At 48.0% G+C, this 26197-nt stretch overlaps 1 protein-coding gene across 1 annotated transcript in view; it reads right to left on the bottom strand.

The window, feature by feature from the left end:
- DAPK1 (death associated protein kinase 1) overlaps window positions 1-22806 on the bottom strand; it is a 175234-nt gene extending 152428 nt beyond the window's left edge. The window contains 2 exon segments of the mRNA XM_034646962.1: window positions 21512-21681; window positions 22527-22806. Of these exon segments, the coding sequence (XP_034502853.1) occupies window positions 21512-21573 (62 nt within the window). The 5' untranslated portion in view covers window positions 21574-21681; window positions 22527-22806.
- Window positions 22807-26197: the final 3391 nt, after the last annotated feature.

Below are 26197 nucleotides of genomic sequence, written 5' to 3'. Positions count from 1 at the left end.
GTGACACTGTACACAGTATCAGAGCTACCAGCACGCTCTGGGCAAACACGGCTTGATGAATCCATGTACGGAATTCAAACTCTCTCCGTCTACAGGTGCACGAAAATAATGCTGGGATGCATCGGCGCCATGCGGGGACTTCTGGAATCTGACTTTCCATTCCCAAGTCATTAGAAATGTCGTGGCAAAGGAGGATTAATGATTTCTGGAGGATTAAGGGTCTGGCTGGCCAATGATCACTTGCCGGTAAGACCTTGGCCAAAAGATCCCGTCCCGTTGTTGGGTTTTCTCCTGGCCTCCCATGCATGCGTCAAAGGAGAAGTATTTTAAGTGTCACTTGCAAGACAAGGAGGATATGAAATAACCACCTGAGGGAAGTCCCACTCACGCCACCAGTAACGGCTCAGAAGGAAGCTCCGAGTTTGGTCGCACAACCACTAGGTGTGTGTTTTGATATATTTGCTAATGGAAGATGGCATTGCACCTATAAAATGGGCTTTTAAAGTCTTTAGGGATCTTTTCTCAGATCACCTTCCTTACAACCCTGGATTCTGAGAAGTCTCCCTGAAGCTCACCTCGGCGGAAGCACGCTCATCTGTACTTGCGAGGCTGGCTTAGCCAGCAAAGGCTTGTCCCACAACTGAGCACGACCCTCCCCCCAAGACGCCGGGTGAGCAGTGAGGGCAGCTCAGCATCCCCGAGGTACGAGCTGTTGTTTCTGGACTTGGACGCAGCAGATGCAAGGATCAGCCATGTGCTGGGATCTGAGAGGGTGAGACCAGCGTCAGAGACCCAAGAGGCCCATCCCTTCCAAGGCCCTCATCCTAACTGAAGTACGCACAGTGCTGAAGACAACACTGTCAAGGTCAAAATCCAAGTTTCCTCAATGCCATTCTTGGGATGTTTCCAGCCACTGGGAGACAGAGGGTCGCTCGAAATGATACAACCTGTCAGTGAAGTATGCAGACACCAGTTCTCCCCGGAGCGTGCAGCCGGGTACCAGGCTTTGCTACAGAATTCTGTTTCTATCAGCTAAATAATTACAGACAACCAAGAACATCCGTGGCCCTCCACCCTTCAGATGTCCACTTCCCCAGCCTGCCGAGACGGACGTCCTCTGGGGGTTCTTCCTAGTCCCTCCTCCTTGGCCCCACGGTGAAGAGCCTTCCCCTGTTCTAAAGGAAAGAAACCGTGTCAAACTATCCTCCAACTGTCTTTGAAGTAGAAAACAGCATATGGAGATGGTTTCGTTTGGGTTCCGAGTTTTCAGGGAAATGCTTTTATAACATTTCTAATTGGCCTCCACCTCAAAGGAGGTATGTCACTCACGAGAGAAAGCGGTAGAGAAAAATGGAGGATGGCTGAGGTGGTGAGGTGTCAACCAGACTGGGGCACGGTGACACCACTACTACCACCATCATCTTAAAGGACCATTCAGGGCACAATCATGGAGGTGTCTTGGGGGATGCCACCCAAAAAACTCTGCCCCGAAGATATCAAACATAATTGGTTAGTACCATAGCGATTCTCGAGAAAGCTTCCCACCCACTAACAGATGGAAATAGTCAAAATACTAATAATATACTGGAAAACCCTGAATGTCCTGCAGTTGGTGAATGGATAAACTATGGCATATTCATCCAACAGAATGCTGCTCAATGATAAAAAGGGATGAACCGTTATCTCCACAACATAGATGGATCTGAAACGCATTATGTGAGCCAGACTTACAGGCACATATGCTATGTATGACTCCATTCCTATATCATTCTCAAAAAGGAGACTGACTATGGGCACAGAAAATTGATGGGTGATTGCCAGATGCTGGGGGAGGCAGGGTGCTAGCTACAAGGGGCATAAGAGAATTTGGGGAGATAAGGGAACCACTGTAAATTCTGACTGTGCTAGAGGTCACATGACAACATGCACTTGTTAAACTCTTAGAACAGCACCATAGCAAGTATAACATCACTGCATGCAAATTATACCTGGAAAAAAAAGCAAAAGAAGGTAAAAGAAAAAATCTAGTAATCACCAAAAAAAGCAAAACTCAACAAAGAATTTAAATATTTAATGTTTCCAGGTAAATCTCATTTTAATATTTCAAAACAAATGCACATCTCTCTGTACAGCTATGGCTCAGCTGACTGGTCATGTCCTTTGGAACAACTGACTTCTCACCCCATGGTGACAGCAACAGGGACAGGGAATTAAGCTCCTCAAACATTCAAGCTTCCAGGGATGCCAGGCAGTGGGCAGAGAGCTGGGGAATGAGCAAATCAGCCCCAGTATCAGACCTTGGAGAGCTCTTGGGGGGTTGGGGGAGAAATGAAAACACACAGAAAAGGAGGTAGACCAGAAGTCCCCAACCTAGACACAGCTGTCTTGACAAAAGAACTATTTCTACTTTATTTTGGAACTTGGCATTTTGTCATTCATTAATTCAACTCATTTCTGAGCTAAGCACAGTGAAAAACAGAGATGCAGAAAGTCCTAGAACTCCCCGCCCACACAGAAAGACATATTCCTCCACCCCAATTGCTTCCATAGGGCCACCCACAGGCTACCATGGGATAAAGGGGACCCCAGGGAAACCACAGGACATACCAGTCACACTGTTCGGGATGTGAATGGATTGTAACTGGTGTCCCCCGGAATTCGTGGGCAAGGTGCTTCTATCACCCCACCCCTGCTTCACCTCAGGCTTCTGAGAAAGATGCAAGCTCAAGGCTTCCCAACCTTTCCTACCCCACCTCATGGAACACACAGAAATGATGTCTCTGTTGCCTGCCACCTGCGATAACCAGCCTGGGGGCTCTGATGCCCCAGCCCCGCCAGCTACCCTGAGGGTGAGGGGCTCAGCAGTCCAGCACACCTGGAATGCAGGGGTGCTCCTTGAAGCTCCTCTTGAGAAGCCTTGTAAGATCCAGAAGGGTACTTGCTGGCACATCAAGAGACTCGGCAGGCTGGGCTCTAGGGTTAGGGCACCTCTGGCCTATTTGGAGCCTTTGGTGAATGACAAACAGGTGCCCCCTCTTCCAGGCAGAAGGCCCTGATGCCTGCCCCTTCCTAGCCTCCGTTAGAGCCTCTGGCAGGACACGAAGTGCTCGTCCTTGCCTGAGAGATGGGAAGTTCTGTCCTGCACGCTGTCCCGATCCCATCCAACTGTGCCAGCAGGGAAACAAACAGACTGTCTTTCAGCAAGTTCAGATGAAGTACTGACGAGCGTGTCTGCGACTCTATCTGAGGTTAGCAAACATAAATACCCGGGAGCTCGAATTTTCCTAGAATGAGATTTCTTCAATCTAGGTCAGGCTTATTTCCGAAGCCCCCCACAATTCACATGGACTACTCAAAATGGCTTCTTGGCTGTTTCCTTACATCTACTGAGGTGCCAGACACCACCTCCCCCCACAAATGAATCTGGTTTGTTCTCAAACCATGTTTGATGACCAAATGGCAATCAAAGGGCTCACTATCTGGAAACATATATTTGGAACCAAACCTCATCCTTTACACCCAAATGAGTTCCAGATGGATCATCTATTTAAATTTAAGTAACACACCACAAAACTACTACAAGAAACCATAGAGACTGTTTAATAAACTCAAAGTGGGAAAGGACATTCTAACTGCGACACAAAAGCCACAAAAGATGAAAAAAACCAATTTGATAAATTTGGCACATTAAAAAAACATCTGTTTGAGATGATAAAAAAAAGTTCTGGAGCTGGAGAGCGTGATGGCTGCACAACCAATGTGAATGTACCCAATAATCTACACACTTAGAAATGGTTAAAACGGAAAATGTTGTTTCACGTAATTTTACCGAAGTACAAAAATGTATCCATGGGAGGAAAAACACTAGAAACAAAGTCATCAGACAAATGAGAGCCTAGAAAAAAGACATACAAATCACGTCCTAGACATAAAGCTATTTTTTTGAGTTGGGGAGAGGGGCAGAGGGAGAGGGAGAGAGAGCATCTTAAGCAGGCTCCATGTCCAGCACAGAGCCCAATGCAGGGCTCGATCTCACAACCCTGAGATCCCAACCTGAGCCGAAATCAAGAGTCTGACATTTGGGGCGCGTGGGTGGCTCAGTCCTTAAGCATCTGCCTTCGGCTCAGGGCGTGATCCTGAGGTCCTGGGATCGAGCTCTGCGTCGGGCTCCCTGCTCTGCTAGGAGCCTGCTTCTTCCTCTCCCACTTCCCCTGCTTGTGTTTCCTCTCTCACTGGCTGTCTCTCTCTCTCTCTGTCAAATAAATTAATTAAAAAAAAAAAGAGTCGGACGTTTAACCAACTGAGCCACCCAGGCACCAATGAAAGCTATTTTTCATATATAAATAGGGCCTCTACAAATTAATAGAGGTCTACAGACCTATCGAAAAATAAGCAAATAGTATGAATTGAAAGTTCACAGCAAACATAAACGATTTTTAAACACATGAAAAGAAGCTTACACTCCTTCATATTCAAAAATTAATGAAACCATACTCAACAAATGGCAAGAACCCAATAGTTGTGGGAGACAGGAGGGAAACCGGCTCTCAATTGTGGGTAGCACGATGGTTAAAAAGAACAACCTGGCAATATCTACCAGAATGACAAGGGCTTATAGCCTTTAACCTAGCAATTCCACATTCAGGAACTTATCCTACAGATAACTATAACATTTTACACAAAGGTATTCATTGCAGCATTATTTGTAATACAAAAATTGGAAAAGAACCCTGAAGTTCATAGATTGGGAGAGTTAAACAAATTATGGTAAACCCACAGAACAGAAAGAGGCATTCTTTTTTGTACAGTAACAGAACCATTTTTGAGATATGTTATAAGGTGGGAAAAAAAAGTGCAGAACAAGGTGAACAGCATGATACCATTTCAGTAAAAAACATGAAAATATTTATATGTTTATTGACTTAAATGTGCAGAGACTATATCTGGATGGATCCCAAGAAGCTGAGCTGCTGGTGTCTGGAAGACAGAGAGACGGACACTACCTCTCCCTGTCCACCCTCTTTCATTTCCGTGCCATGTGAATGTACCAACTATTCCAGAAGACATTAAGGGATTGAACTCTCTTGTTCCCCATAACTGGTCATCCCCCACTGGCCACTGATGACTAAGGGAAGTCACCATCCTGCTAGATGAAATGGTCTTCCCTTTCCTAGAAGATGGGGAAGAAAAATGTCAGGTTTCATGAGCTGGGAGAAGGGGACACAGAAGGAGATGCTGTCCTCTCCCCTCCTGTTAGCATCACACTGCTCCAGTGCCAATATCCCACCAGAGGGCAGGACTCTGTCAGCCCGTTCCGACCACGGACACGCTCTGTTTCTGGACCCCCTTCTTTCCTGAGTTTCCTCATCGCCCATCAAGGACAATGGGGTACAAATGGAGACTCATGAACTGGCTCCCAGTCCCAGCTTCGAAACCTCACTCACTCAAGCCACCAATGTCGAGTTTCCAACCAGACATTCAGCACCATCCTGGGGACTGAGTGAGACAGTCAAGCACCTCCTTCTCGGATTTTAACAATGGAATAGGGGAAGTGTTCCAGCCTGCCTTTGCCAGCTCACGAGAGCACCCTGTTCATTCTGCAGGAATCTGGAGAGCTGCTGGTTAAACACAGCCACTATAATAATAATATAGAATCAAAGTCCCAATCCCTGCGATGACACCGAAAGCTAAAAAGATAGTTAGCATGACTGCAGTTGGCAGTGAAGTTGAAAAACGGCTGAGTTTAATGAATATAATTGGTACAAGGATGAGAGAGAGTCCAACAGGAGATCACATATCAAATTTAACGGTGATAAATTTATCGGGATAAGGATTAGCAGACAGGGATGCAACTCCATTTATCAAAACACTGTGGACCATAGGTCAGCCAATGCAAAAATCAAGGGAAGTATCCCGTGAGATTCAACTGGCTATATGGAATTTACAATACACTATGCATATTTTATTACTTATAAGTGTGTGTTATACATCCTGGATATCAGTCGAATTTATAACAAGTATATGCATTTGTACACATATTACACGCACACATGTGTATGCCTATACACACATGCCCGTATTTTAATTACCACTGAACTGAACTCTGCTGCTTTGAGCTCTGTTCCCCAATCTGTAAAAGCAGCATAAAAAAAACACTTCCCACCTACCTTCAGGGTCGAGAAATAACAACGAAGCTCGATTCCAGTTGTTACCAATATCCTGACTCTTCCCACCCCGCAGTGGCTGATTTTAAAAACCCTGCTCTCAACCACTTCCCCCTTGTCGTGGGGCTTTCGAGCACATGTCTTCTTGCCTGCGATCTCTTTATCACCAAAGAGGAAGTGCAGCCCTGGGAACAAGAGCTGTACCCCACTGAAAACTGTCTCTAGCTGGTCCCAGGGGTTAGCCAGGGGTCATCCGCAGGTGCTTTCAGAACCCCAGTCCTGGCAGGGGAAACGTGTGCGGCCAATGCCTGTTTTCCCATCAACTCTACACGATCCCACCAGAGCTGCCGATCCCACCAGAGCTGCCGTCTCTTCTCTCTGGTTGGAATTCCAAGCACTTCCCGTAGAACTAATTTTAAACCATAATTGAACCCTATCCTTTCAGAACACATGACACACCTTTCTACACGTACTAGAATCAATTCACATCTACCGAGGAAGAAGTCGATTCTAGGTTAAGACTTCCTTTTTCCTTTGTGAAGCCCCAATTTTCAAGCATTATAAAAAAGAGAGCAAATCTGACAGTACTGACAGCAGGGCAACTGCAGATTGCAAGAAGGTTTAACACCGAGTCCCTTCGGGTTCCACTCGGAAACTGCAAATATTCCAGGGCACTCAGCTGTGCTGGAGAAGCTCTGTCCCCGTGCGCTGCGTTGTCCGAGAATCATACTCGCTGTGACCTGGGACAGATTGGTACCTGGTACGCACTGCCTCCTCTTCCTATCTCCCCTTCTGTCACTGAAATGGGGTCAACCCCGTTTTATTCCCTCTAGACTCCCCTCCCGCCCCCATGCTTTCACATTTTTAAATATAGAGAACACTGAGAATATGTTATGGCCAAAAGCACCAGCAGAGTCTGGGGACATCATCACTGCACTACAGCAGAAAAGACACAGCTGCTCTGTCCACATCTTCCCCTGCAGAGCGTGGTGTGATATGGGGACATTACGAGGCTGTCCCCTCTCAGTGTCATCCCAAGGATGAAAACACACGATGCATTTAGGGAACTTTTGAGTGATTATTTGTCCACCTTCGAAACGCAGGAACTATGGCTACAGTCAGTCCTTCAATGCAGAATTTTGTGGTTATGCCCAGTTAAGGGAATTGATCATCACACAACAGGTATTTCTGGAACATCTGCTTGCAAGATGCTGGGAACAAAAGAATCGTGACATCTTGAAGGGCTCCCAGTCCAGGGAAGATACACACACACACACACACACACACACACACACACACACACAGATGGCCAACAATGCAATGGTGGGGAGTCTAAGTGTTGCATGAATGTGCCAAAGAGGAAACGGCCCACAGGTTTACAAGGGGAGGGCATGGCTTTGAAGTGGGGTGGTCAGGACGATCCCTGGCAGAAAGCGCATGTAAACCCAGCATCCAGCGGAGCGAGGAGGGTCTTGCGTGTTGACAAGGCAGGTTCCGATCACCTGCGCCACAGAGCGGAACAGTAACATACAAACCCAACATCAGTTCACCATTGCCACCGATGGATGTCCCCTTCCTGATTCTTCTCCATCGCCTCCACCGGTCCAGCTCCACCCCGCACCCCCAGTGCGTTCTTTACTCTTCTCTGCCCGGCCAGGCGGCTGCCCCCAAAAATGTCATCACTGTGTCTCCCTGCAGGTGCGTGGTTAACAGGGGGCACTGGCAAGAGGTTGGAAGGAAGAGAGAGAAGTTGGGGTGTTTCTTCCCTAAAATGGTGTGTGCCGGTAGCTCTCTTGGGGGCTCCAGCTCAGCCTCGGCAGGTGTCAGATCCCCAGACTGCTATGTACCTGGCCATCCCACAACCTTCGCCTGAACCCTTGGGAGTGGACTCGTTTCCTGCCAGCACCCTGACTGACACATTTCCCTTTCCACAACACCCCCAAACCGGGGGACTTCCACACCCTCCCTCACTGGGCAGCTTCCCCAGCTGACTTCTACTCAAGTGCCCCATCCCCAGGGAGCTGGGAGCCTGGGAAGAGCGCTCGTCACACCTCCTGTTGGGGTGGGGGGCAGACCTGCACTTTTACTTTTCAAAGCCCCTGCTAGGAGGAAGGGATCCGAGGCAGTTACTCAGCCATATGGGCTCCCCACAGTCACACAGCATGCTATACCATCCACTCTGCTAGAGAGGCAGGAACCGGGGGCTAATAGAAATGAAAAGCGAATAAAAAGTAGGAGTTCTCTAGCTTTGACTTAAAATTAGCCATCAGTATATTGAAAAAAAAAAAAAGAAGCAGCCAACACCTATTAAGCAGGTTAAAAACAGTCCTCAAGACAGAAGCAGCATGCCACCCTTGGGAGACAGCAGGGTGGACGGAGGTCAGTCAGCAGTGGGAGCCTGGCTGTCCCCAGCAGCCTGGTCAGCAAGGAGTGGCACAGCGGAAACCAAGACGTTAGCCACGGGTGGCTCCCACGCCCAGGGGAGGGACATCTGGAAGTCTGACCAACAGCCTCCCTAGGTCTTCCTCACTGTCAGGCCCATGCCAGGCCTCTGGGACAGCACGTCAGACACCACCTGCCCCAGACCGCCTGCTCACACCACCTGGCCTCCTGCTCTATTCATTCCCCAGCTCTGGACACCAATTTCAATAGCTTCCTTCAAGGGCATTTTCTTTGCCCATCGGGTGTAGGATCCTGCCTGCCTACTACCAGCTCCAACCCTTAGGCCCGCTGGTCAACACTTCCCTGCCTTGATCCTGAAGCCCAGTCATTCTCAATGGGCAGTGGGGAGAGGGTGTCCCTCAACAGACATGTAGCAATGTTTGCAGACATTTTGGGTTGTCGCAACTTGGGGGACGGAGGGCGCTACTGGCATCCAGTGGTGGAGGCCGGGGGGGCTGCTGAACATCCCCCAGTGTACCAGACAGCACTCACCACAAAGACATATCCCACCCACGTGGTCACTGGCGCCACAGCTGAGAAATGCCTGATATAGAAGGAACAAAGGACACCTGCACTGAACGTATTAGAGGAGAGGGCACTATGCTGGGTGTTTTCAAGGTCTTTAACCCTGGGCAACCCGCCGTCGCCTCTGCCATTTTATACACATTATCCAAGGCCGATGTTTTTCTGAACCTGTTTTCTGGCCTGCAAAATGTGGATAACAATACCTACCCTCCAATCCCCAGTCTAGATGGTTCCCAGTAAATCTCTGTTTCCTTGTCTCCTGCTTCATGCCTGATTTCCACTTGCTTCCAGGGAATATATGGGTAGACACACACACACATAGCCACTCAGGCACCCACCTGCCTACATTTTTACATCCCCACAAGAATCTGAACACATGAATGAAAAGAATCAATGACCCCTCTTGGTCAGAATGACCTTTCCCTGCCCAAACTCCAAAAGCAGGTTTCCGTACTTGGTTTCTCTCACTTCTTACTTGGGCTTTCTATTATCATTGGCTGTGTCAAGTCTGTCTACTCTGCGTGATTAGAAACTTGTTGAGATAAAGGGTCCTGCCAAACACCTCAGCAAGTCATTCACACGTCCAGCCAACCCTGCATGAAGGAATAAATGACAACCAGATAGTATGGCTCACGTGATAATTCTGTTTAACGGTCTATGTACGTTGCCTGTTTATACTTACCTGTGTCACTCCCTGATATTTCAGCTGAACTCACCTTCTAGACCCAGCTTCCAAGTATTTTCCTTTTCAAATTCGTGAGCATCTAATGTCACTTTTAGAAGCTAAAGCTATCTGCTCCATGGGCCTGAAGAATAAAGAAGCATTCTTTAAAAGTGGCCTCTCGGGCAGGAGCCATGTTCCCTGCACAAACGAGACCCCAGCCCAGGGGAACAAGGACGGGCACTCCAGTGTGTAAGTGGGCATTCAGTCCCAGCAGCTGGCAGAGCCTCCTGGCCATTAAGTGAGTCCTAACAATTCAGTCTTTCAGCCACCAACCTAATAGGCTTTTCTTGGCACGGGCAACTTGGGCTTGGCCAAACACTCATTTTCACATCTTCAATCAGTACGTGTCAGAGCTGAATGGAGGCTCGATCTGCCATAGGTCTTGTGTCCTGTGGCAAGCTCGTCTTGCTCAGGAACTCGGGGGCCCACACGCTCATTTCAGACCTCCTGTACCATAAAGCTCTGTAACACAAAGCAGTGGTTTGTGTCTCTGATCAAATTCCTGGGGTCTTATCTGGCTGCTTAGTGCAATTTTGAACTTAAAAAGCAGTGAGAAAAATGAAAGAGGCTTTTCAGGAACTCCAGGACAGCATATGAAAGCTGAATTTGCGTGCTGACATGTCCCGGGTTCCTGATAATGCCAGGAGGGCTATTCCTCGGAGTGTCTCTGAGAAGCTGACTTGGCTGTCTTGCCGCTTTAGTAACCCTGGCTTCCCAGGACACATCTCTTTCCATCTTAATAGAACCTCCTTAACAGAAGCTTCCCCCTCCCTCTTCCCATGGCGTCTGGATGGCCTTTCTTTCTTTTTTCTTTTTTTTTAAGGATTTTATTTATTTATTTGAGAGACAGAGACAGAGCACGAGCAGGAGGAGGAAGAGGGGCAGAGGGAAAAGCAGGTTCCCTGCTGAGCCTGATGTGGGACTCGATCTCACGACCCTGAGATCATGATCTGAGCCGAAGGCAGATGCTTAACCGACTGAGCCGCCCAGGCGCCCCTGGGTGGACTTTCAAGACGGCACCTTATCCCCAGCAGCCCACTTCTGAATGCACAGCTAAACTCCTAATTTGTTTCTCAGGAACTTGAAGAACCATCTACCACAGCATGAGGCAGACTCGCTGAGGGAGCCCAGGACAGAGACCGAGTCCTGGGTCAGTGCCCACCAGCATGGGGCAGGCACGCCTGTAAGGACGGATCAGATGAACAAAGTCGAATTTGGTAGAATGACCCACCGTGCAGGCTGAGCCAAAGGTAGAGGAGAATGGAGAAGAGAAGGCGGAAGGATGAGCTAAGGCGTGAGCCCTCACCCCCACCCTGCTGCTGGGTGTCCAGGCCAGAACGTGAGCAGGGAAAGGAGGAATGAATGGAGACAAGGTAGGGTTCTGTCACATAGATTCAGAAGCATGTTACACAGTCCCCTTCTCCCTCGGTCCCTCTCACGCTCTCCATCTTGTTAACCAGCTTCCACTTCTCAAGCATTTACTATGTGCCTGGTACCAGACCCACATTATCTACAACCTCACAACGAACTTACGAGATAGGTATGATTACTATCCCATTTAACGGATGAAAAAAACCGAGTCCAATGAGTTTCCCAAGGTAACAGCTGGTGTATCGTGGAATCACGGATTTGGGTCCAAAGCTCTGAACCATATTCTAATTTCTGCATATGTCCCTTCATAAGGCAAATGAACAAGACCTACTGTGCGCTGAGCTTGATCCCACCCAGTGGAAAAGACACAAAAAGCCATGTGCTCTGCTTTCAGAAAACGTACAATCTATAGGGAGAGCCAACAATCACATGCAGAAGCCAATTGCAGAAGGACACAGAGTGGCCACTTCTTCACTCCAAACTGTTACGGAACATAAAAACGAAGAAAGGCAGCCTTCCTGGTGGAATCGCCAGGGACATGCTCTGGAGAAGACTGTGGGCAGACAATGGCCAGGTCATTTCCTATTGCCCCTATTTCTCCAGGTGATAATTTCTCTCTAATGCAGATAATTTTTTAAAATTCTCTTCATCAAAGAGAAAACATTGCTTCTGAAGGTGAGCCCTACACAGGGTGGTGCCTATTAATTCGCCCTATTCAGAAAACAGGACATACTCCTTCAATGCCAGAATCACATTTGGCAAAGCCCAGGGACTTCGTGCTTCCACAAACATCACCCCTAGGTTTACCTTGCCTGTCCACTGCTGTATTTGCCAAGCCCTCCACCTCTGTGCCAAGGGAGGGGTGGGGAGAGCACAGACTGATAAAACTTTATCCTGGAAAATATTCCACTTGTATTCATTCACTTCCTCTCCCAACAACTGAATCCGCGGCCTGCAGCTCTACGCGAGGGAAAATAGAGGACAGTCCTTAGAGCCAGCCCTTATCAGTTCTAGAAGGGAAAACTGTAAATATCCCCCAGCTATCCCGAAGCTTGGTTGAATTACAGTGCAAAGAAATGCCAAGAACAGAATTCCAAGCAGTCACTTTGTAGGCTCACAGCCAGATGGGATGACAGGTGGGGAATCCACTTCGTTCCGGTGGCACAATGTGGAAAAAGTGACATTCGGGAGGAAAAGGAGCAGAAGTGCCGGCAGTCAGCCCGGCCTTGCCCCGAGCCCCCGGGTGCAGAGTGGCGTCAGCAAGCCGGGAAAGGGGCTACTCACCCCGTGCAGTGGGGAAGGAAGCCAACCCGTGATTATCAGGAGTCGGAAGAGCTCCTGAGGGCAAACTCTGCTGAAGTTTCTGGCTTCACGAACAACAGCTCACTTGCTGATTCTAGATTCTCAGAGTGGCGAAGACGGCGTTTGGATAGCCATGCCCCAGGTGTACAGGAGAAGCCCCTGGCAGGCTCTGCTTGCAATTATGCTGATCTATATACCAATAAAATGGTCTTGGTTAGGTAGTAAGTGACCTCTCAGCTTTTTTGGTTTGGGTTTTGCTTACCAGTTTCTCCAGACAGCTCCTCTGTGTATCGTGTGCAACTCAGCATCTCAGACATCAGCAGTTGGCGGGTACAAGTCTGTTCTCGACAGTATCCGGCCACCTGCAGTGGCCCTAGCTTCGTGGGTTGCTATTGCTGTCTGTAAAGTGAAGCAGCTTGCAGCTCCCGGCCTATTAAAAACTACGCTCAAAACATTGCGGCCTTTTTCATCACTTTCCCAGAAACATGCACACTGCTCACCCAGAAACCACAGATACCACCCCCCCAAAAATGGAGCTCCGCACAGGGGAGGTAAAGTAACTTCTCAAAGGAGGGTGGGAAGCTGAGGCCTCAGTCCGCTCCAAGTACTGATTTCTTCGGCCCCAAGTCACTCCCTCTCTGTCCCAACAGATCCCTCGGTCGCTGTTCCTCGTCTCACCCAAGTCCTACCTACTCTCCGCATACTCAGCCTGGTCCCAGGCAGACGTGCCGCTCAGAGGAAGAGCTGATGCTTTTCATGACAGAACAAAAAAAGGGGCATTGATTATTTTCCCTACATTTATTTTTCAACTGGAAAATTCTACCCTCAAGGGCCTCAACCATGAGCATGGAAGATGGAAGTGAGGTCTCAAAACTCCCGACTTAAGTTACAAAGGAAAAGTGTGCGTGGTTTCAAAGGCAGGAAACGCCGAGCTGCAGAAAGAACTATTGAACAATGGGAAAGAATGGAAATTAGCTCATTCCTTGCAGGTGAACGCTTACAATATCCACTGTACTTGAGATAAACCGGCCTCGTTCATCACATTAGATCTAAATAAGAACAATTAGGTAGTTTTGACAGAAAATCTGTCCCAAAAGAGAGGCCACACTCGGAGCCAAATTTCCCAGCTGAAAACCACCAGGCTTATGAATATAAGCACATGAATATAAACTTTTCGAACACCAGAGATCAGCAGTTTCCAGCATTCATTTGCTCAAACATCATGTTCCTTATCCAAAGTTGAACGTGTTTATAAAGGGGAAAAAAAATCAACGACATTCCCCCACCTCCTCTTCTGACATCTCTGAATATAATTAGGATGCTGAATAAAATTCCTCCGGCTCACACTGGAAATGTGGTAGGACAGAGTGGGGAGCCCCATGGTCATTTCTCAGGGGGGAGGCGACAATTATACTTAAGGGACCACAGAGTGATCTGTAAGCCACACGAGCTTCTAATATCACCTACAAAAGAGAGAGGCAAAAAACAGGAGTCACCAAGGATCATGCCAGTCGACACACTGCCAGAGATGAGTGACTTAGCACAGGACTGTTTTTGTTTTGTTTTGTTTTGTTTTGCTTTGCTTTGCTCTGGACTGCGATTGAAAATAAGACACAAACCATTTTAGGTTTTAGACTCTGTAAAAACCCTCTTGGCACATTAAACCTAGAGAGGGGTATAGCACTTTTTGGTTTACCTATGAAAGATTTATTACTCAGACCCGGTTGTTTTAATCCCATTTATTTAGATATTGTAGAAAAACCGAACGGCAATTTTTTTTCCACCTCTCTCTCCTAACTGCACATTTAAAGGAATTCATTTAGAATGTTAACAAAGTGATAAATTGGATTTACTATAAATAATTATACTGTCATATCATCTCTTTCAAGGCTGAGAGATGAGGCTTTCTCTTGTGATAATTTATCCCCATAAACCAAAGCAAAACAATTAAGTATTGCCTTCCACATGAAGCCTCAGGCAATCACACAGCAGCCCTAAACCAGACAGACCAGTGCCGCTTCATGAAACGAGAAACTGTTTGATATTTAGGGGATGGCCCACTGGGCAGGGCCATGACTCTTACACCTTACGTTACTCAAAGGTTAAATAATAATGAAAGTGCCCTGTGAACTTTCTAAAAAGCTGAACCATTAACTTTGGGAGTTGGGTGAAACTATGCCACATGCTAACATCATTCGTGGGGCACAGGGAAAAGGAAAGAAGTTTCCGTATGCAGGAAAGTGCCCAGGGGAGTTCTGGGCTCAGAGGAAGCCTCTGGCTGGGGGGAGAATAAAACCTTCAGTGAAGTTGGCCACTAGCTGTTCTAACCACCGTCTCCAAGGCAGATATTAAAAATTGGCATTAGCTGGCTGCCCAAATCACCACTCTTAAACATCTTGCCAAATCCTAACTAGTGTAAAGAACGTTCGAAGCAGGCCTGGCCAGGGTTCAGGGCCCACCTCTTGCTACCTACCCACCAGCTGCTTGAGACACCTGACTCGTCTAAGCCCCGACAGGATGAAGTGAGAAGGGAGGACCCACGGATCACTCCAGCTTCTTCCAGATCCCGGTGCCGAGGGGTCTTTGGGCTGCCCTTCCCCAAGGCAAGCCCCTCCTTTCCACCAGTAAGCAGCGTCTTTGTCTCTTGCTCAGTAATAAGTTTCTACTAAAATCATGTTTTATTGCATTTAGACAAAATGCCTGGTTAGCTAGGTACACACAGTAGCTGGCTAGAATTAAGGGTGAAAGTTCAGAACACATTTCCCTGCCGGAAGATGGGGGTATTCGAAGAGGTCAGACAGTGTAATTGACCTTGTAGCTCACAGGGCTTAGGCCTTGCCCCCCCCACACACCACCTCCAAGGATATCCAGCCACACAGGTCTGTGCCTCTGCACCCAGATGCCCTCCCCACCCCCACTCCACCTGGGGAGGAGTGGTCTTTGCCTTTCAGGGGCCACGACTTTGGCAGGAGGTGGGAGGACATGTGGACACTATCACCTCTCCTGATAAAACCCCCATATATAATTACTGAAATTAATCTGAGCGTCCATCTCTGTAAGCCTTCCTTGCGTTTTCCATGGCTTTGTAGGGGCAGACGATATTATGGGGCCTCAGGTTCCCAAGTGGCTAGGTAAGATACGGGCTTGGGGTCACAGGGCATAGGGGCATCAGACAGTCAGCTTCGAGGCTTCTGGGCTCCCCATCAATAAAACCTCAACCCCCTATGTTTCTAAATCATGCCTGCCTGGGTGGTCCGGAGATGCCCTCCCAGGGCTGGCAAGTAAGCATCCAGCCAAACTGCCACTCACCACGATCACCGTGCCCTTACTTCACAGCCTGGAAGACCATTATCAGACCTTCCTAAAATGCACGCAACTCAAACATCACCAAATGCAGAACACAGTCCATGATGCCGTAACAGTGTCATACAGTGGGTGACAGAGGGCAGCCGCACCTGCGAGCACTACCGTAACACACAGAGCTGTCAATCACTATGTTGTACAACCGAAATTAACGTAACATTGGGTGTCAACTATACTTCCATGAAATCAAATCGCTGAACACTACCTCTGATACATACATTTGAACCTTATCTCTCTTAAAACTTTGCAGCCTCTCTTATCAGAGGAAACATCCGAGGGTACATGGAAGCAGAAAAGCAAATAAGAAAATCCCATTCAGCACCGTCCTACGGGATTATCTCACTCGCCAACCAGGCAGGCCTGCGATTCGCCCTTCCAAAGGGAAAACAGGCCAAGAAGTCTTTCCTCCTGCCATTCACACAGGATTGCCGTAATTCTTAGGACCCACCCTGTGGTCCCCAGTAAACCAAACGAAACATGTGCACTGACTCTTGGAGTCTAGGACAAAGCCTTACTTATTTCAAATGCCTACGGATTGTATGCTAGAATGAGAAAGGTTTAAATTGGAATTATTAAGCGTCTAACCACCACCCAAACCAATGTAAATTATCTCATACTCCACTTTGTTTTGTTTAAACTGGTGTTGTGCTTGGACATTTTGGCTGGTGGGCATATTTCTGTCCAACCACAGAGAACACAAAGGAAAAGCACTTTTTACTCTTATGAGCTGCAGCCCTTAACATCCTAAGCTCAAATCCACCGGGGCCATCACTTAGTGAGGGCCATACATGTGTGTGTGTGTGTGCGTGCACGTTCACGGTGCTTTACAAATATCAATCTAGTCATCCGATCAGCAAGCATTTATTGAGCCCCTACTGACATGTATCTAAGTTGGCTTTAGAGATACGAACTGATGAGCAAGTCCAAGGTCACGACCCGGTGACAACCTGTGAGGAAAGCAGGTAATCAAATAAACAATGACTCTACAATGTGGTAAACACTGACGGGGACGAAAGGTTATTAAAACTAATACCTGAGGCAGTGACGGCGTGTCAGGTGTTTACAGCCACGGTCTCTCGTTCCCACAACACCCTATAAAGGTAGGTGTCTCCCCACTTTCCAGATGCACGTACTGAGGCTGTCTCACACCACACATTGCCTCTCTATCAGCATCAGCACCCGCATCATCACTTAGGTCTTAAGTCCCCATTCTGGTCCCCATACCGCCCCTGCCAACCTGCATGAGCTTGTCCAGGCTCTGCTTGAGCTTCCGCCTGGTGTTAGGGCACACTGCATATGCCCTGGGGAGAAAAGACCACGGAGCTCACCAGAAGGAATGCTCAAGCGGGCGACAAGAAGCCCACAAGAATACTGAATACAACACAAAGCAAGGACATGGCATGGCACAACGCAGTCTGCAGTCGTGTACCAAAGAGCAGAGTGCCTCGAGATTGCAAGTCTGAAGGGAGAAATCATTGTGGAGGGAGTTTCTGCAGAAGGTAGGGCCTGGGTCTTAAGATCATGTCAGGTCAGACAGCGGGAGAGGAAAGAAGGCCAGTTCCTCAGGAAAGTGGCGCTCAGAGAGATATCCAGAAAGCTCATCAGTGAGGCTGAACCACCGCCAGCCATGTTAAAGGGAGCCTGATGGTGGGACAAGCCAGCCTGCAGCTTCCCAAGGGCCAGCTGATAGGAGTGGATAAGGCACCCAGGTTTAATGGCAGATGGAGAAATCTGCATTCATAAGCGCTCCTCCCAGAAACCACTCCATGGGACGGAAGCAGTGCTTGGTTTCACCTCCTGGGACCAAGAGTGAGGCCCCCAAAGGGCCTCCTGGAGTCAACACGAAAGGTCACCAACGGGGGAGGGAGGGCTGCTCACTACAGGAGTTCTTTTTCCTCCAAGCGCATGTTTGAGCTCAGAGCTGCTTTATTCGGACTCACAGTGGGGAGGCCAAGGGCAACATCAGTGTGCCTCCCCCATGCATGACTTTTCCCAGAAGGCCTCCGTTCCCAAAATTGGTAAACAGATATCTGAACAAAAGCTGACTTGCAGGCCAAGTTATTAGGCTGCCGGGAACACCCACATCTCTGCAGATAATACCTGCATTGGTGTAACTCTTCACTGCTGATTTAAATAACTTGACATGTGTTAGATTACGTGATTTTCACAACACCCATAACATAAGCACTAAGCCTCTCACTTTTTTTTAAGTTTTTATTTATTCATTTATTTAAGTAATCTCTCCACCCAACATGAGGCTCAAACTCATGACCCCAAGAACAAGAGTCGCATGCTCTTCTGACTGAGCCAGCCAAGCACCCCGAAGCCCCTCACTTTATTTTAATGTTTTTTTATTATATGTTAGTCACCATACAGTACATCCCTGGTTTCTGATGCAAAGTTCGATGATTCATTAGTTGCGTATAACACACAGTGCACCATGCAATACGTGTCCTCCTTACTACCCATCACTGGTCTATCCCATTCTCCCACCCCCCTCCCCTCTGAAGCCCTCAGTTTGTTTCTCAGAGTCCATAGTCTCTCATGTTTCATTCCCCCTTCTGATTACCCCCCCTTTCTTTATCCCTTTCTTCTCCTACAGATCTTCCTAATTCTTATATTCCATAGATGAGAGAAATCATATGATAATTGTCTTTCTCTGCTTGACTTATTTCACTTAGCATTATCTCCTCCAGTGCCGTCCATGTTGCAGCAAATGTTGAGAATTCGTTCTTTCTGATAGCTGAGTAATATTCCATTGTATATATGGACCACAGCTTCTTAATCCAGTCATCGGTTGAAGGGCATCCCGGTTCCTTCCACGATTTGGCTATTGTGGACAGAGCTGCTATGAACATTGGGGTGCATATGGCCCTTCTCTTCATTACGTCTGTCTCTTTGACCCAGTAGTGCAATGGCTGGGTCATAGGGTAGCTCAATTTTTAACTTTTTAAGGGACCTCCACACTGTTTTCCAGAGTGGCTGTACCAACTTGCATTCCCACCAACAGTGTAGGAGGGGTCCCCTTTCTCCACATCCTCCACATTGTTGTTTCTTGCCTTGTCTATTTTTGCCATTCTAACTGGCGTAAGGTGGTATCTCAGTGTGGTTTTGATTTGAATTTCCCTGATGCTAAGCCCCTCACTTTAAAAATGAAGACCTTGAGGGTCAGAGAGGGTGAGCGACTTATTGGGGGTGATCAGCAAGCTGCAGAACCACATTCTGAAGCAGGATGTCTGTCCAGGGGTCCGTCTGCCGGATCACTATTGCACCAATCAGAATACTTTACGAAGGTCTTTACCGCGACAGAGAGCTTTTTAGCAGTCCTTGGCAATACACACAGACACACACTAACACACAGACACACACACACACACATGCTCCTACATATGTACTCTCTTGGTTTTCCTAAAAGTAAAGTCATAATAGTAGTGATACTGAGTGCACCCATCTTCCCTCCCCTGACTATGGACTTGGTCTCAGCAAAGGCACATGTTAAAAGAGTAGCCATTGCTGAGGTGACTCCTAGTGACACGCAGGTCAGGTGTTGAATGTACACGCTGGTCTGTGCATGACTCACTGCTCAGAGGGCCCTGCCTTTGCGCTCAGTGTCTGCCCATTTCCATTTCTGTGACACGTGAAACAGCCTCTTTCAAAAAAGTGTCCTTCATATGTATCTTCGGTCAGGACTTGTTTTTAGGAAGTGGCTGTTTCCAAGCCAGATGTAAAAATCACAGGGCTTAGAAAAAAAAACTTCTCCCTCAAATCAACCATTTTCCCCATTTTTAGGCCAAGCAAAGGCGGCTCTATCAGATGGATGGACATATAGACTTCGTTTAAAAAAAACCCAGCTCCCACTTTCTCAGAGCCCTTCTCTCAAATGCGTAGGTGACCCAAATCAAATCAGCCCATCAACGAGGTATCAATTAGTCTGGCACGGTGGGAAGAAAGTTCTACACAGAAACGGAGACTGAGACAAAAATCAAAGCTAAATGTAGTGAGAACTGAGCAAGCCACCCCCCAGCTCGGAGGCGGAGGACCTGTCATCCCGCCCACCAAGTCGAGATCGCAAACTCCCCCTCCTCAGAGAGGCTTCTTTTTTTTTCTTTCTCATAACACATAATTCTACCAAAAGGTCTTACTGAAAATAAGGTCACATACCTAATCCATAAAGCAATCGGCTCACCTCATTTTAATCACCCTTCTTTCTAAGAGAATTTATACAATCAGGCCACACTACACAAATGGAATTAAAATATATTTTTTTAAACCTTTTTTTCCCAGCAGGGAAACTCAAAGGAAAACTCCATATACCACTCGTCTTGCTGAAAACCACAGGAATAAAGTGATTTAATTCTCGTTAAACCAAGTACTTCAACCACATACCCTTAAACCTTAATCTTAAACATCTCCGTGAAATATGATTTTTGAGAGCTCTCCTTCTTCCTTATTCCCTCAGTAAATCTCCAATATATCGTAAGCCCTTCCTAAGTGCAGGCTCTCAGTGATGTCCTGAGTTGATACTAAACACATACAGAAATACTCTGTTACAGTAACCTTTTAAAAATGGCTTTTATTCCCCACTCTTACTTGAACTTGTAAAAAAATTTTGTTAAGCTCCACACTGGAAATCCCCATTAGGTAACCAGGGTGTGGGTGTTTTTGAATTTCCTTCTAATAAAAAGAAAAGCTTAGGATCAGACATCAGGTAAGTATGGAAAACACACATTTTGATACAAGTGCAAGTAAATACACACTTTGTTTCAAGATCCTTTACTGAATACAAATCCACAAAAATCAAATTCTTATATTGAATCTACATTTAGGTGAGAAAACTGGGTTTTGTGCTTACTTAGACCAGAGCTCAACACATCCTGTCAAATACCCAGTCAAGGGGAAACTGAGCCAGCCCTGAGACGCCTCAAAATAATCATTCTTTGTTCACCTAGAAACAGAACGACTTTGCACTCAAGAGTCACAGATCCCACAGCAATGGAAGTATGCTCTGAATCCAGATAGCCATATTAGACTCTCAATCATTTATTTGTTAAAAATTTAGCATTGTAAATGAAACCAAAGCAACCACTAACACCAACTGGGTAATTAAAACCCTGGTCCGAGGAAGTTTCAAAATCCAAACCCAACACCAACATCTGGCAAGTCGCCATATGTGATCTACCAATACTTGCTCATGTTACTCTGAAAATTCAGAAAGACAGGAAGCATTAAGATTTTAAAAGCCTACTAACGAGTTTGTACTCTGTTTAAATCACATATAAGACCTAACAACAGATGCAAATACATCTTAGCTTTTGCCTCATCTCGGAACGGAATTACTGCAAACAATTAAACCTGTTCCTGTCCAGGGGTCTTGATCAATATACCCTTTGCAACATAATCTAACACTGAAATTGCCTCTCCATCAGAGCCCCTTGGATTCGGTGGTTTATTTCTGGACCCCAGCCCGCGCTGGGTTAGTAACTCTTTTCTCTATAATTTGCACATCTCTTGGAAGGGAGAGGGAGCCGCCTGATTCAAACTGCATTTGTTTACCGCCCACTGCCCCCAATATTATGCATTCCCACAACCCAGTAGCATGCGCTTCCCGCACCCCGCGTACCTGCCAAGTTCCTCGCCGGTGTCGTAGTAATCATCCACGTTTTCCTGCCTGAACACGGTCATGATAAACTGTCACGCCTCACCAAAGCCCAGCGCACTTCAGCTCCGCTTCCCACACCATCACCACCGCTCCTGCGCCTCCTTGGGCCCCTCATGCATCAGTCTCCAGTCCTTTAAAATGATAGCAATAATAATAATAAAATGACAACCCGAAAAGGAAGGAGACGTCCCCAGCTAAGAGCGGCTCGCCTAGGACCACCTCTCTCCAGCTGCCCCTCCCCACCGGGTGGAGAGGAGCACCCTTTGTTAAACCCGCGCCACGGGCGTCCCCAGCCCCGCATCGCCCGCGCGCGCGTGGGGCCGGGCACAACCGCACCCCAAGGTCCGCGTCCCCGAAAGCACGGCGCTCCGCGCGGAACAGAACCGGCTCCGGAAGTGACTGGCCTCCCCGCCTCCCCTTTCTCCACACACACGCCCACCCAGCTCCCCACCTCCGGGGACGCCGCGGAAGAATCAAGCCCTCGCCCGGGCGGAACGCGCCTCGCTGGAAGCATCCCCCTCCAGCCTGTGGCGGCACAGCGGCCCCCGCGCCACCTCTCGGCTCCCGCACTCCCCGGCCACCGCGGCCACCCCCTCCCCTCCCTCGAGCCAGGCAGTCCCCAGAGGCACATTCCTGGCGACTCCGCTCCGTTACCCGGCCGACCCCGCGTACGGCCGCCCGGGGGAGCAGGGGAGGAAAGGGAGAGGCCGAGGGAGGCGCGGCCGCCCGCTCCCGGTCTCCGCGCCCCGACACAAAGCGCCCGGCCCGCCCCGCGCCACCTGTTCCCACCCGGCCCGCGGGGCAGGGGGAGCCCCCTGGCTGCGACCCCACTTCTCCCCTCAGTCCCGCCGCCCCCGCCTCGGCCTTTCCGGTTGCCCTGGGCGCTGCCCGGGCAAACCGCACCGCGCCGCCGCCGCGAAAGCAAAAGCAGGCGGCGGGGCCCGGGAGGAGCCGGGGAGCGCGCGCGGCCACTCACCCGGGCGCCCGGGAGCTGCCCGGGTCCCTCCGGAGCTGTCGGAGGCCGACCGTGGGCGGCAGCGCGGGAGACGGAGACGGAGCCGGAGCCGGGCGGCGGCAGGAGTGCGGGGAGGGGGCGAATGGGGGGCGCGGATCCCACGCGTCCGCCCCGGCGTCGGCTCGGTCGGGCGCTCCCCCTCCGGCTCGGGAGCAGCCCCTCGGCTCCTCGCCGCCTGCCTGGCGGAGGGCGGCCGGCAGGCGGCCAATGGGGACCCCGCGGGCGGGCTGGCGGCACGGCCCACCCACCTCCGAGCTGCCCGGCCGGGCGGACGCTGCGGGTTCTGCGCAGCGCTGACTGCTCCTCCCCGCTCCGCGCTCCGGGCTCGCTGGCGCGCTCTACCGCACACACCCCCGCACACACCCACTCACCCACCCCCACCCTGGAGCCGAGGGAGCGCAGCCGCGCGCGTCGTGGGCGCCCCACCTGTGCACGCTGCCCTTCGGCAGTGTTCCAGAGAAATGCGATTCCTTCGTCCAGCAAATGTGTACCGAACTCCCGGCGTGTGCCAGGCACGGTGCTCGGCACCGGGAACTCAGAGACCAAAATGGATTTTTAAAAAAACCTGCCCTCGTGAAACTTACACTCTAGTGGAGAAGATAGAAAAGAAATACGTAAGCAAATGAATAAGACCAGTTTAGAAGAAATCAGTTCTATGGAGACAGTAACACAGAAGAACGGGATAGAGAAGGGCAGGGAGGGAGTGGTTCCCATTACTTGCCTTTCCTCTCCGGAATAGGTGTTTTGAGCTGAGATCTGAATGATAAGAAGGTATGCAAACAGAGAAGGAAAGATTAAGGTCTCAGAGGACCAATGAGCAACAGAAAGGAAGTGTTTATGTGTGCTTTTCAATACGATATTGGCTATTGATGACCTGAAACATGGCTAGTCCCAAATAAGTGTTCAAGAAGTGTGAAATGCACATCGGATTCCAAGACTTGGTAAAGAAATAAGAATGAAAAGTATCTCGTGAATATTTTTGTAATAACTACATGTTCAGATGATAGTATTTTGGATATGAGTTAAATAAAATCTATTATTAAAATTAATTTCGCCTTTTACTTTTAAAAATGCAACTACTAGAAAATATAACACTACCTTTGGGGCAAAGGAAGAGTGTGTTAGTCCACACAGAGACCTCATATCTCCTGCAGACTCCTCATCCACTCTTTCTTCTTCTTACCCCATGCTCCCACCAACACTTTGGGTCTGGGAAACAGAAAGAATGGTTTCCCATAGGGACTCCTGGGGATCCCCAAACAGAAAAGCACCTACAGGGAAATCTACCTTACTGCCGAGAATTGTAGGCACTATGTGAGCCCTCTGAGATTTCAGAGTTATATCAGTGTTCAAATAACCCAGATTTTCTAAAATGAGGTTTAAACTCTCTTTGGGTCAACAGAAGTTTCAACTGTAGAAATGTTGGCCTATTGGAAAAAAAAAATGCCCCTCAGACCTTATATCAGACTGACCAATTTTTTTTTTTTAAGATTTTACTTATTTTATTTTAGGAAGGGGGGCACACACGCAACAGCAGGGGAAGGGCAGGGGATTGAAAATCTCTTGCAGACTCATTGTTGAGCAGGAGCCCAAGGTGGGGCTCAATCTCACCACCCTGAGATTATGACCTGAGCCAAATCCAAGAGTGGGATGTTTAACCCACTGAGCCACGCAGGGCCCCCAGACCATCAGCTTTTAAAGAACATTTCATTTAGTGACCCACAGGAAGGGCAAATATTCATGATGATAGAAGTAAGGGAAGGTTCCAAATCAGGAAATGGTACCAACCTAAGTGGTGGGTTTGAGAGTTAATACCAAAGGATCTGGAGAGGTGAGAAATACAGTAAAAAAATAACAACAACAAAAAAGTGATTCATCTGGGGGAAATGCAAATGAATACATCTGTTGGGAAAATTTTTAAACACAGATGTTTGGGAGAAACTTGGAAAGTGCTCATGGACGACTGCTTTCTGGCTAATCTTTTTCCTGCAAAATAAATGTAAGTGTGTTTTCCAAGGCAATGAGGATTGGCTCTGTTTGGAGGCTAACATGTCTTGCCTACCATGTTCCGCGTGCTAATCACACGAGATTTTCCGGGATCCTGAGGAGTGCATGGAAGTGGGACCTCCAATATTGGTGGAACCATTTAAGGGCTGACCTTGGATGTGTTCCTTACACTCCGAGCTTTGTGTCTGCGTTAATTTAGGCAAGCATTTTAGAGAAGAAAAATGTGGTAGTTAAAAAAACATGGCCAAAAATTCAATCAAGAAGTGGAGTCTAATTTTTCTCCCCGTGACCGTGAGCTGGCCCTAATGCTTTGCTTCTCAGAAAATGTGACGGAAATGACACAGCAAAATGTCCTTCCAAGGCTAGGTCATAAGGCATTACAAGCTTCTGTTTCACCCTCCTCTTCTCTGTAACTAGCTCTGGCTCTCTTTTTCTCGCTCTACTCTCTCACTCCCTCTGTTCCCGCTGGAAGCCTTCAGCTGCCATGGTTACCCTGGGGCTGCCATGTGGAGAGACCATGTGGAGAGACCACAGAAAGAAAGAAGCCCAAGGAAGCCAGCTGTTCCAGCCCCGCCCCCACCCCCAGCAACTTGTGTTTTCACAGCGCAGGCTCTGGGAGCAGAATCAATGATTGTTACTATTTTAAGTCATTATTTTGGGGTGGTTTGTTACACAGCAATAGATAACTCATCAGAGAGTTAGAAAATAAGAAAAGTCTTAACGTATATGAGATGCCAGGTAGACTAATTATTCTCTTGCTTCATCTTCAAAGAACTCTGTACATCAGCCGTCTCCACTTTTTTCCCCCCATTTTATACTTAATCTTAGTGTCCGTTTCATCACCTGCAAAAAGGGGACAATAACAGACCCTTGAACATTCCTCAGACTTGCTGGGAGAATATAGAGAGACATCACATGGAATAGGGCTTTGTGCATCGTAAAAGACATCAGGGTGTTGTATATTTTCTGTCATGTTCCAACCTAGAAGGGCTCTAGGAAGCATCTCTCAGATAGGAGGCAGCAATGCAGTAATCCTCAAATAATGAGATTTAAGCTGGAAAGGACTTCTATGAAAATAGTTATTATGAATATGGACATTGGATTATGACAGTCGTGGTGACAGCTTTTAAAACAGACTCTCATATAGAATTTGGAACATTATTTCATATCTGTATTAGGGTAAAAAAAACTGCGGCTATAAAGCCCAACAAAACTTTCAGTTCTAACAAATTAAAAGTTCATTCCTTGCTCTCAGCACAGAGGTTTGCAGGAGGTAGAAAGGTAGACAGAGGGCTCTGTCCCCCATAATCATTCAGGGAGCCAAGTTTCTGCTCTCTGATGGATCCATGTTCCCTCAGTGTGTGTGAACTTCTTTGTTGATCTTCCCTTCTCTTGGCTGATAAGAGAAGAGAGAATCCAGAGAGGACTACACTGGAAGCTTATTTACGAGATCGGGTTTGAAGTCTAAGGCCTAACCATTTGGGGGCAAGATATTCTAAGACCTATCAGAGTGGACCACATTAACTCAGTTCACCTTTCAATTACTTTTTAATAAAAAGACTTTGGCTTTTATCAAGGGCTTTTTTTTTATATTAATTCCAGTGTAGTTAACATACACTGTTATG

The sequence above is a fragment of the Ailuropoda melanoleuca genome, chromosome 17, assembly GCF_002007445.2.
Source record: "Ailuropoda melanoleuca isolate Jingjing chromosome 17, ASM200744v2, whole genome shotgun sequence".
Lineage (NCBI taxonomy): Eukaryota > Metazoa > Chordata > Mammalia > Carnivora > Ursidae > Ailuropoda > Ailuropoda melanoleuca.
The sequence above is the reverse complement of the archived record's forward strand: the minus strand, read 5'-3'. Positions and strand labels throughout refer to the sequence as shown.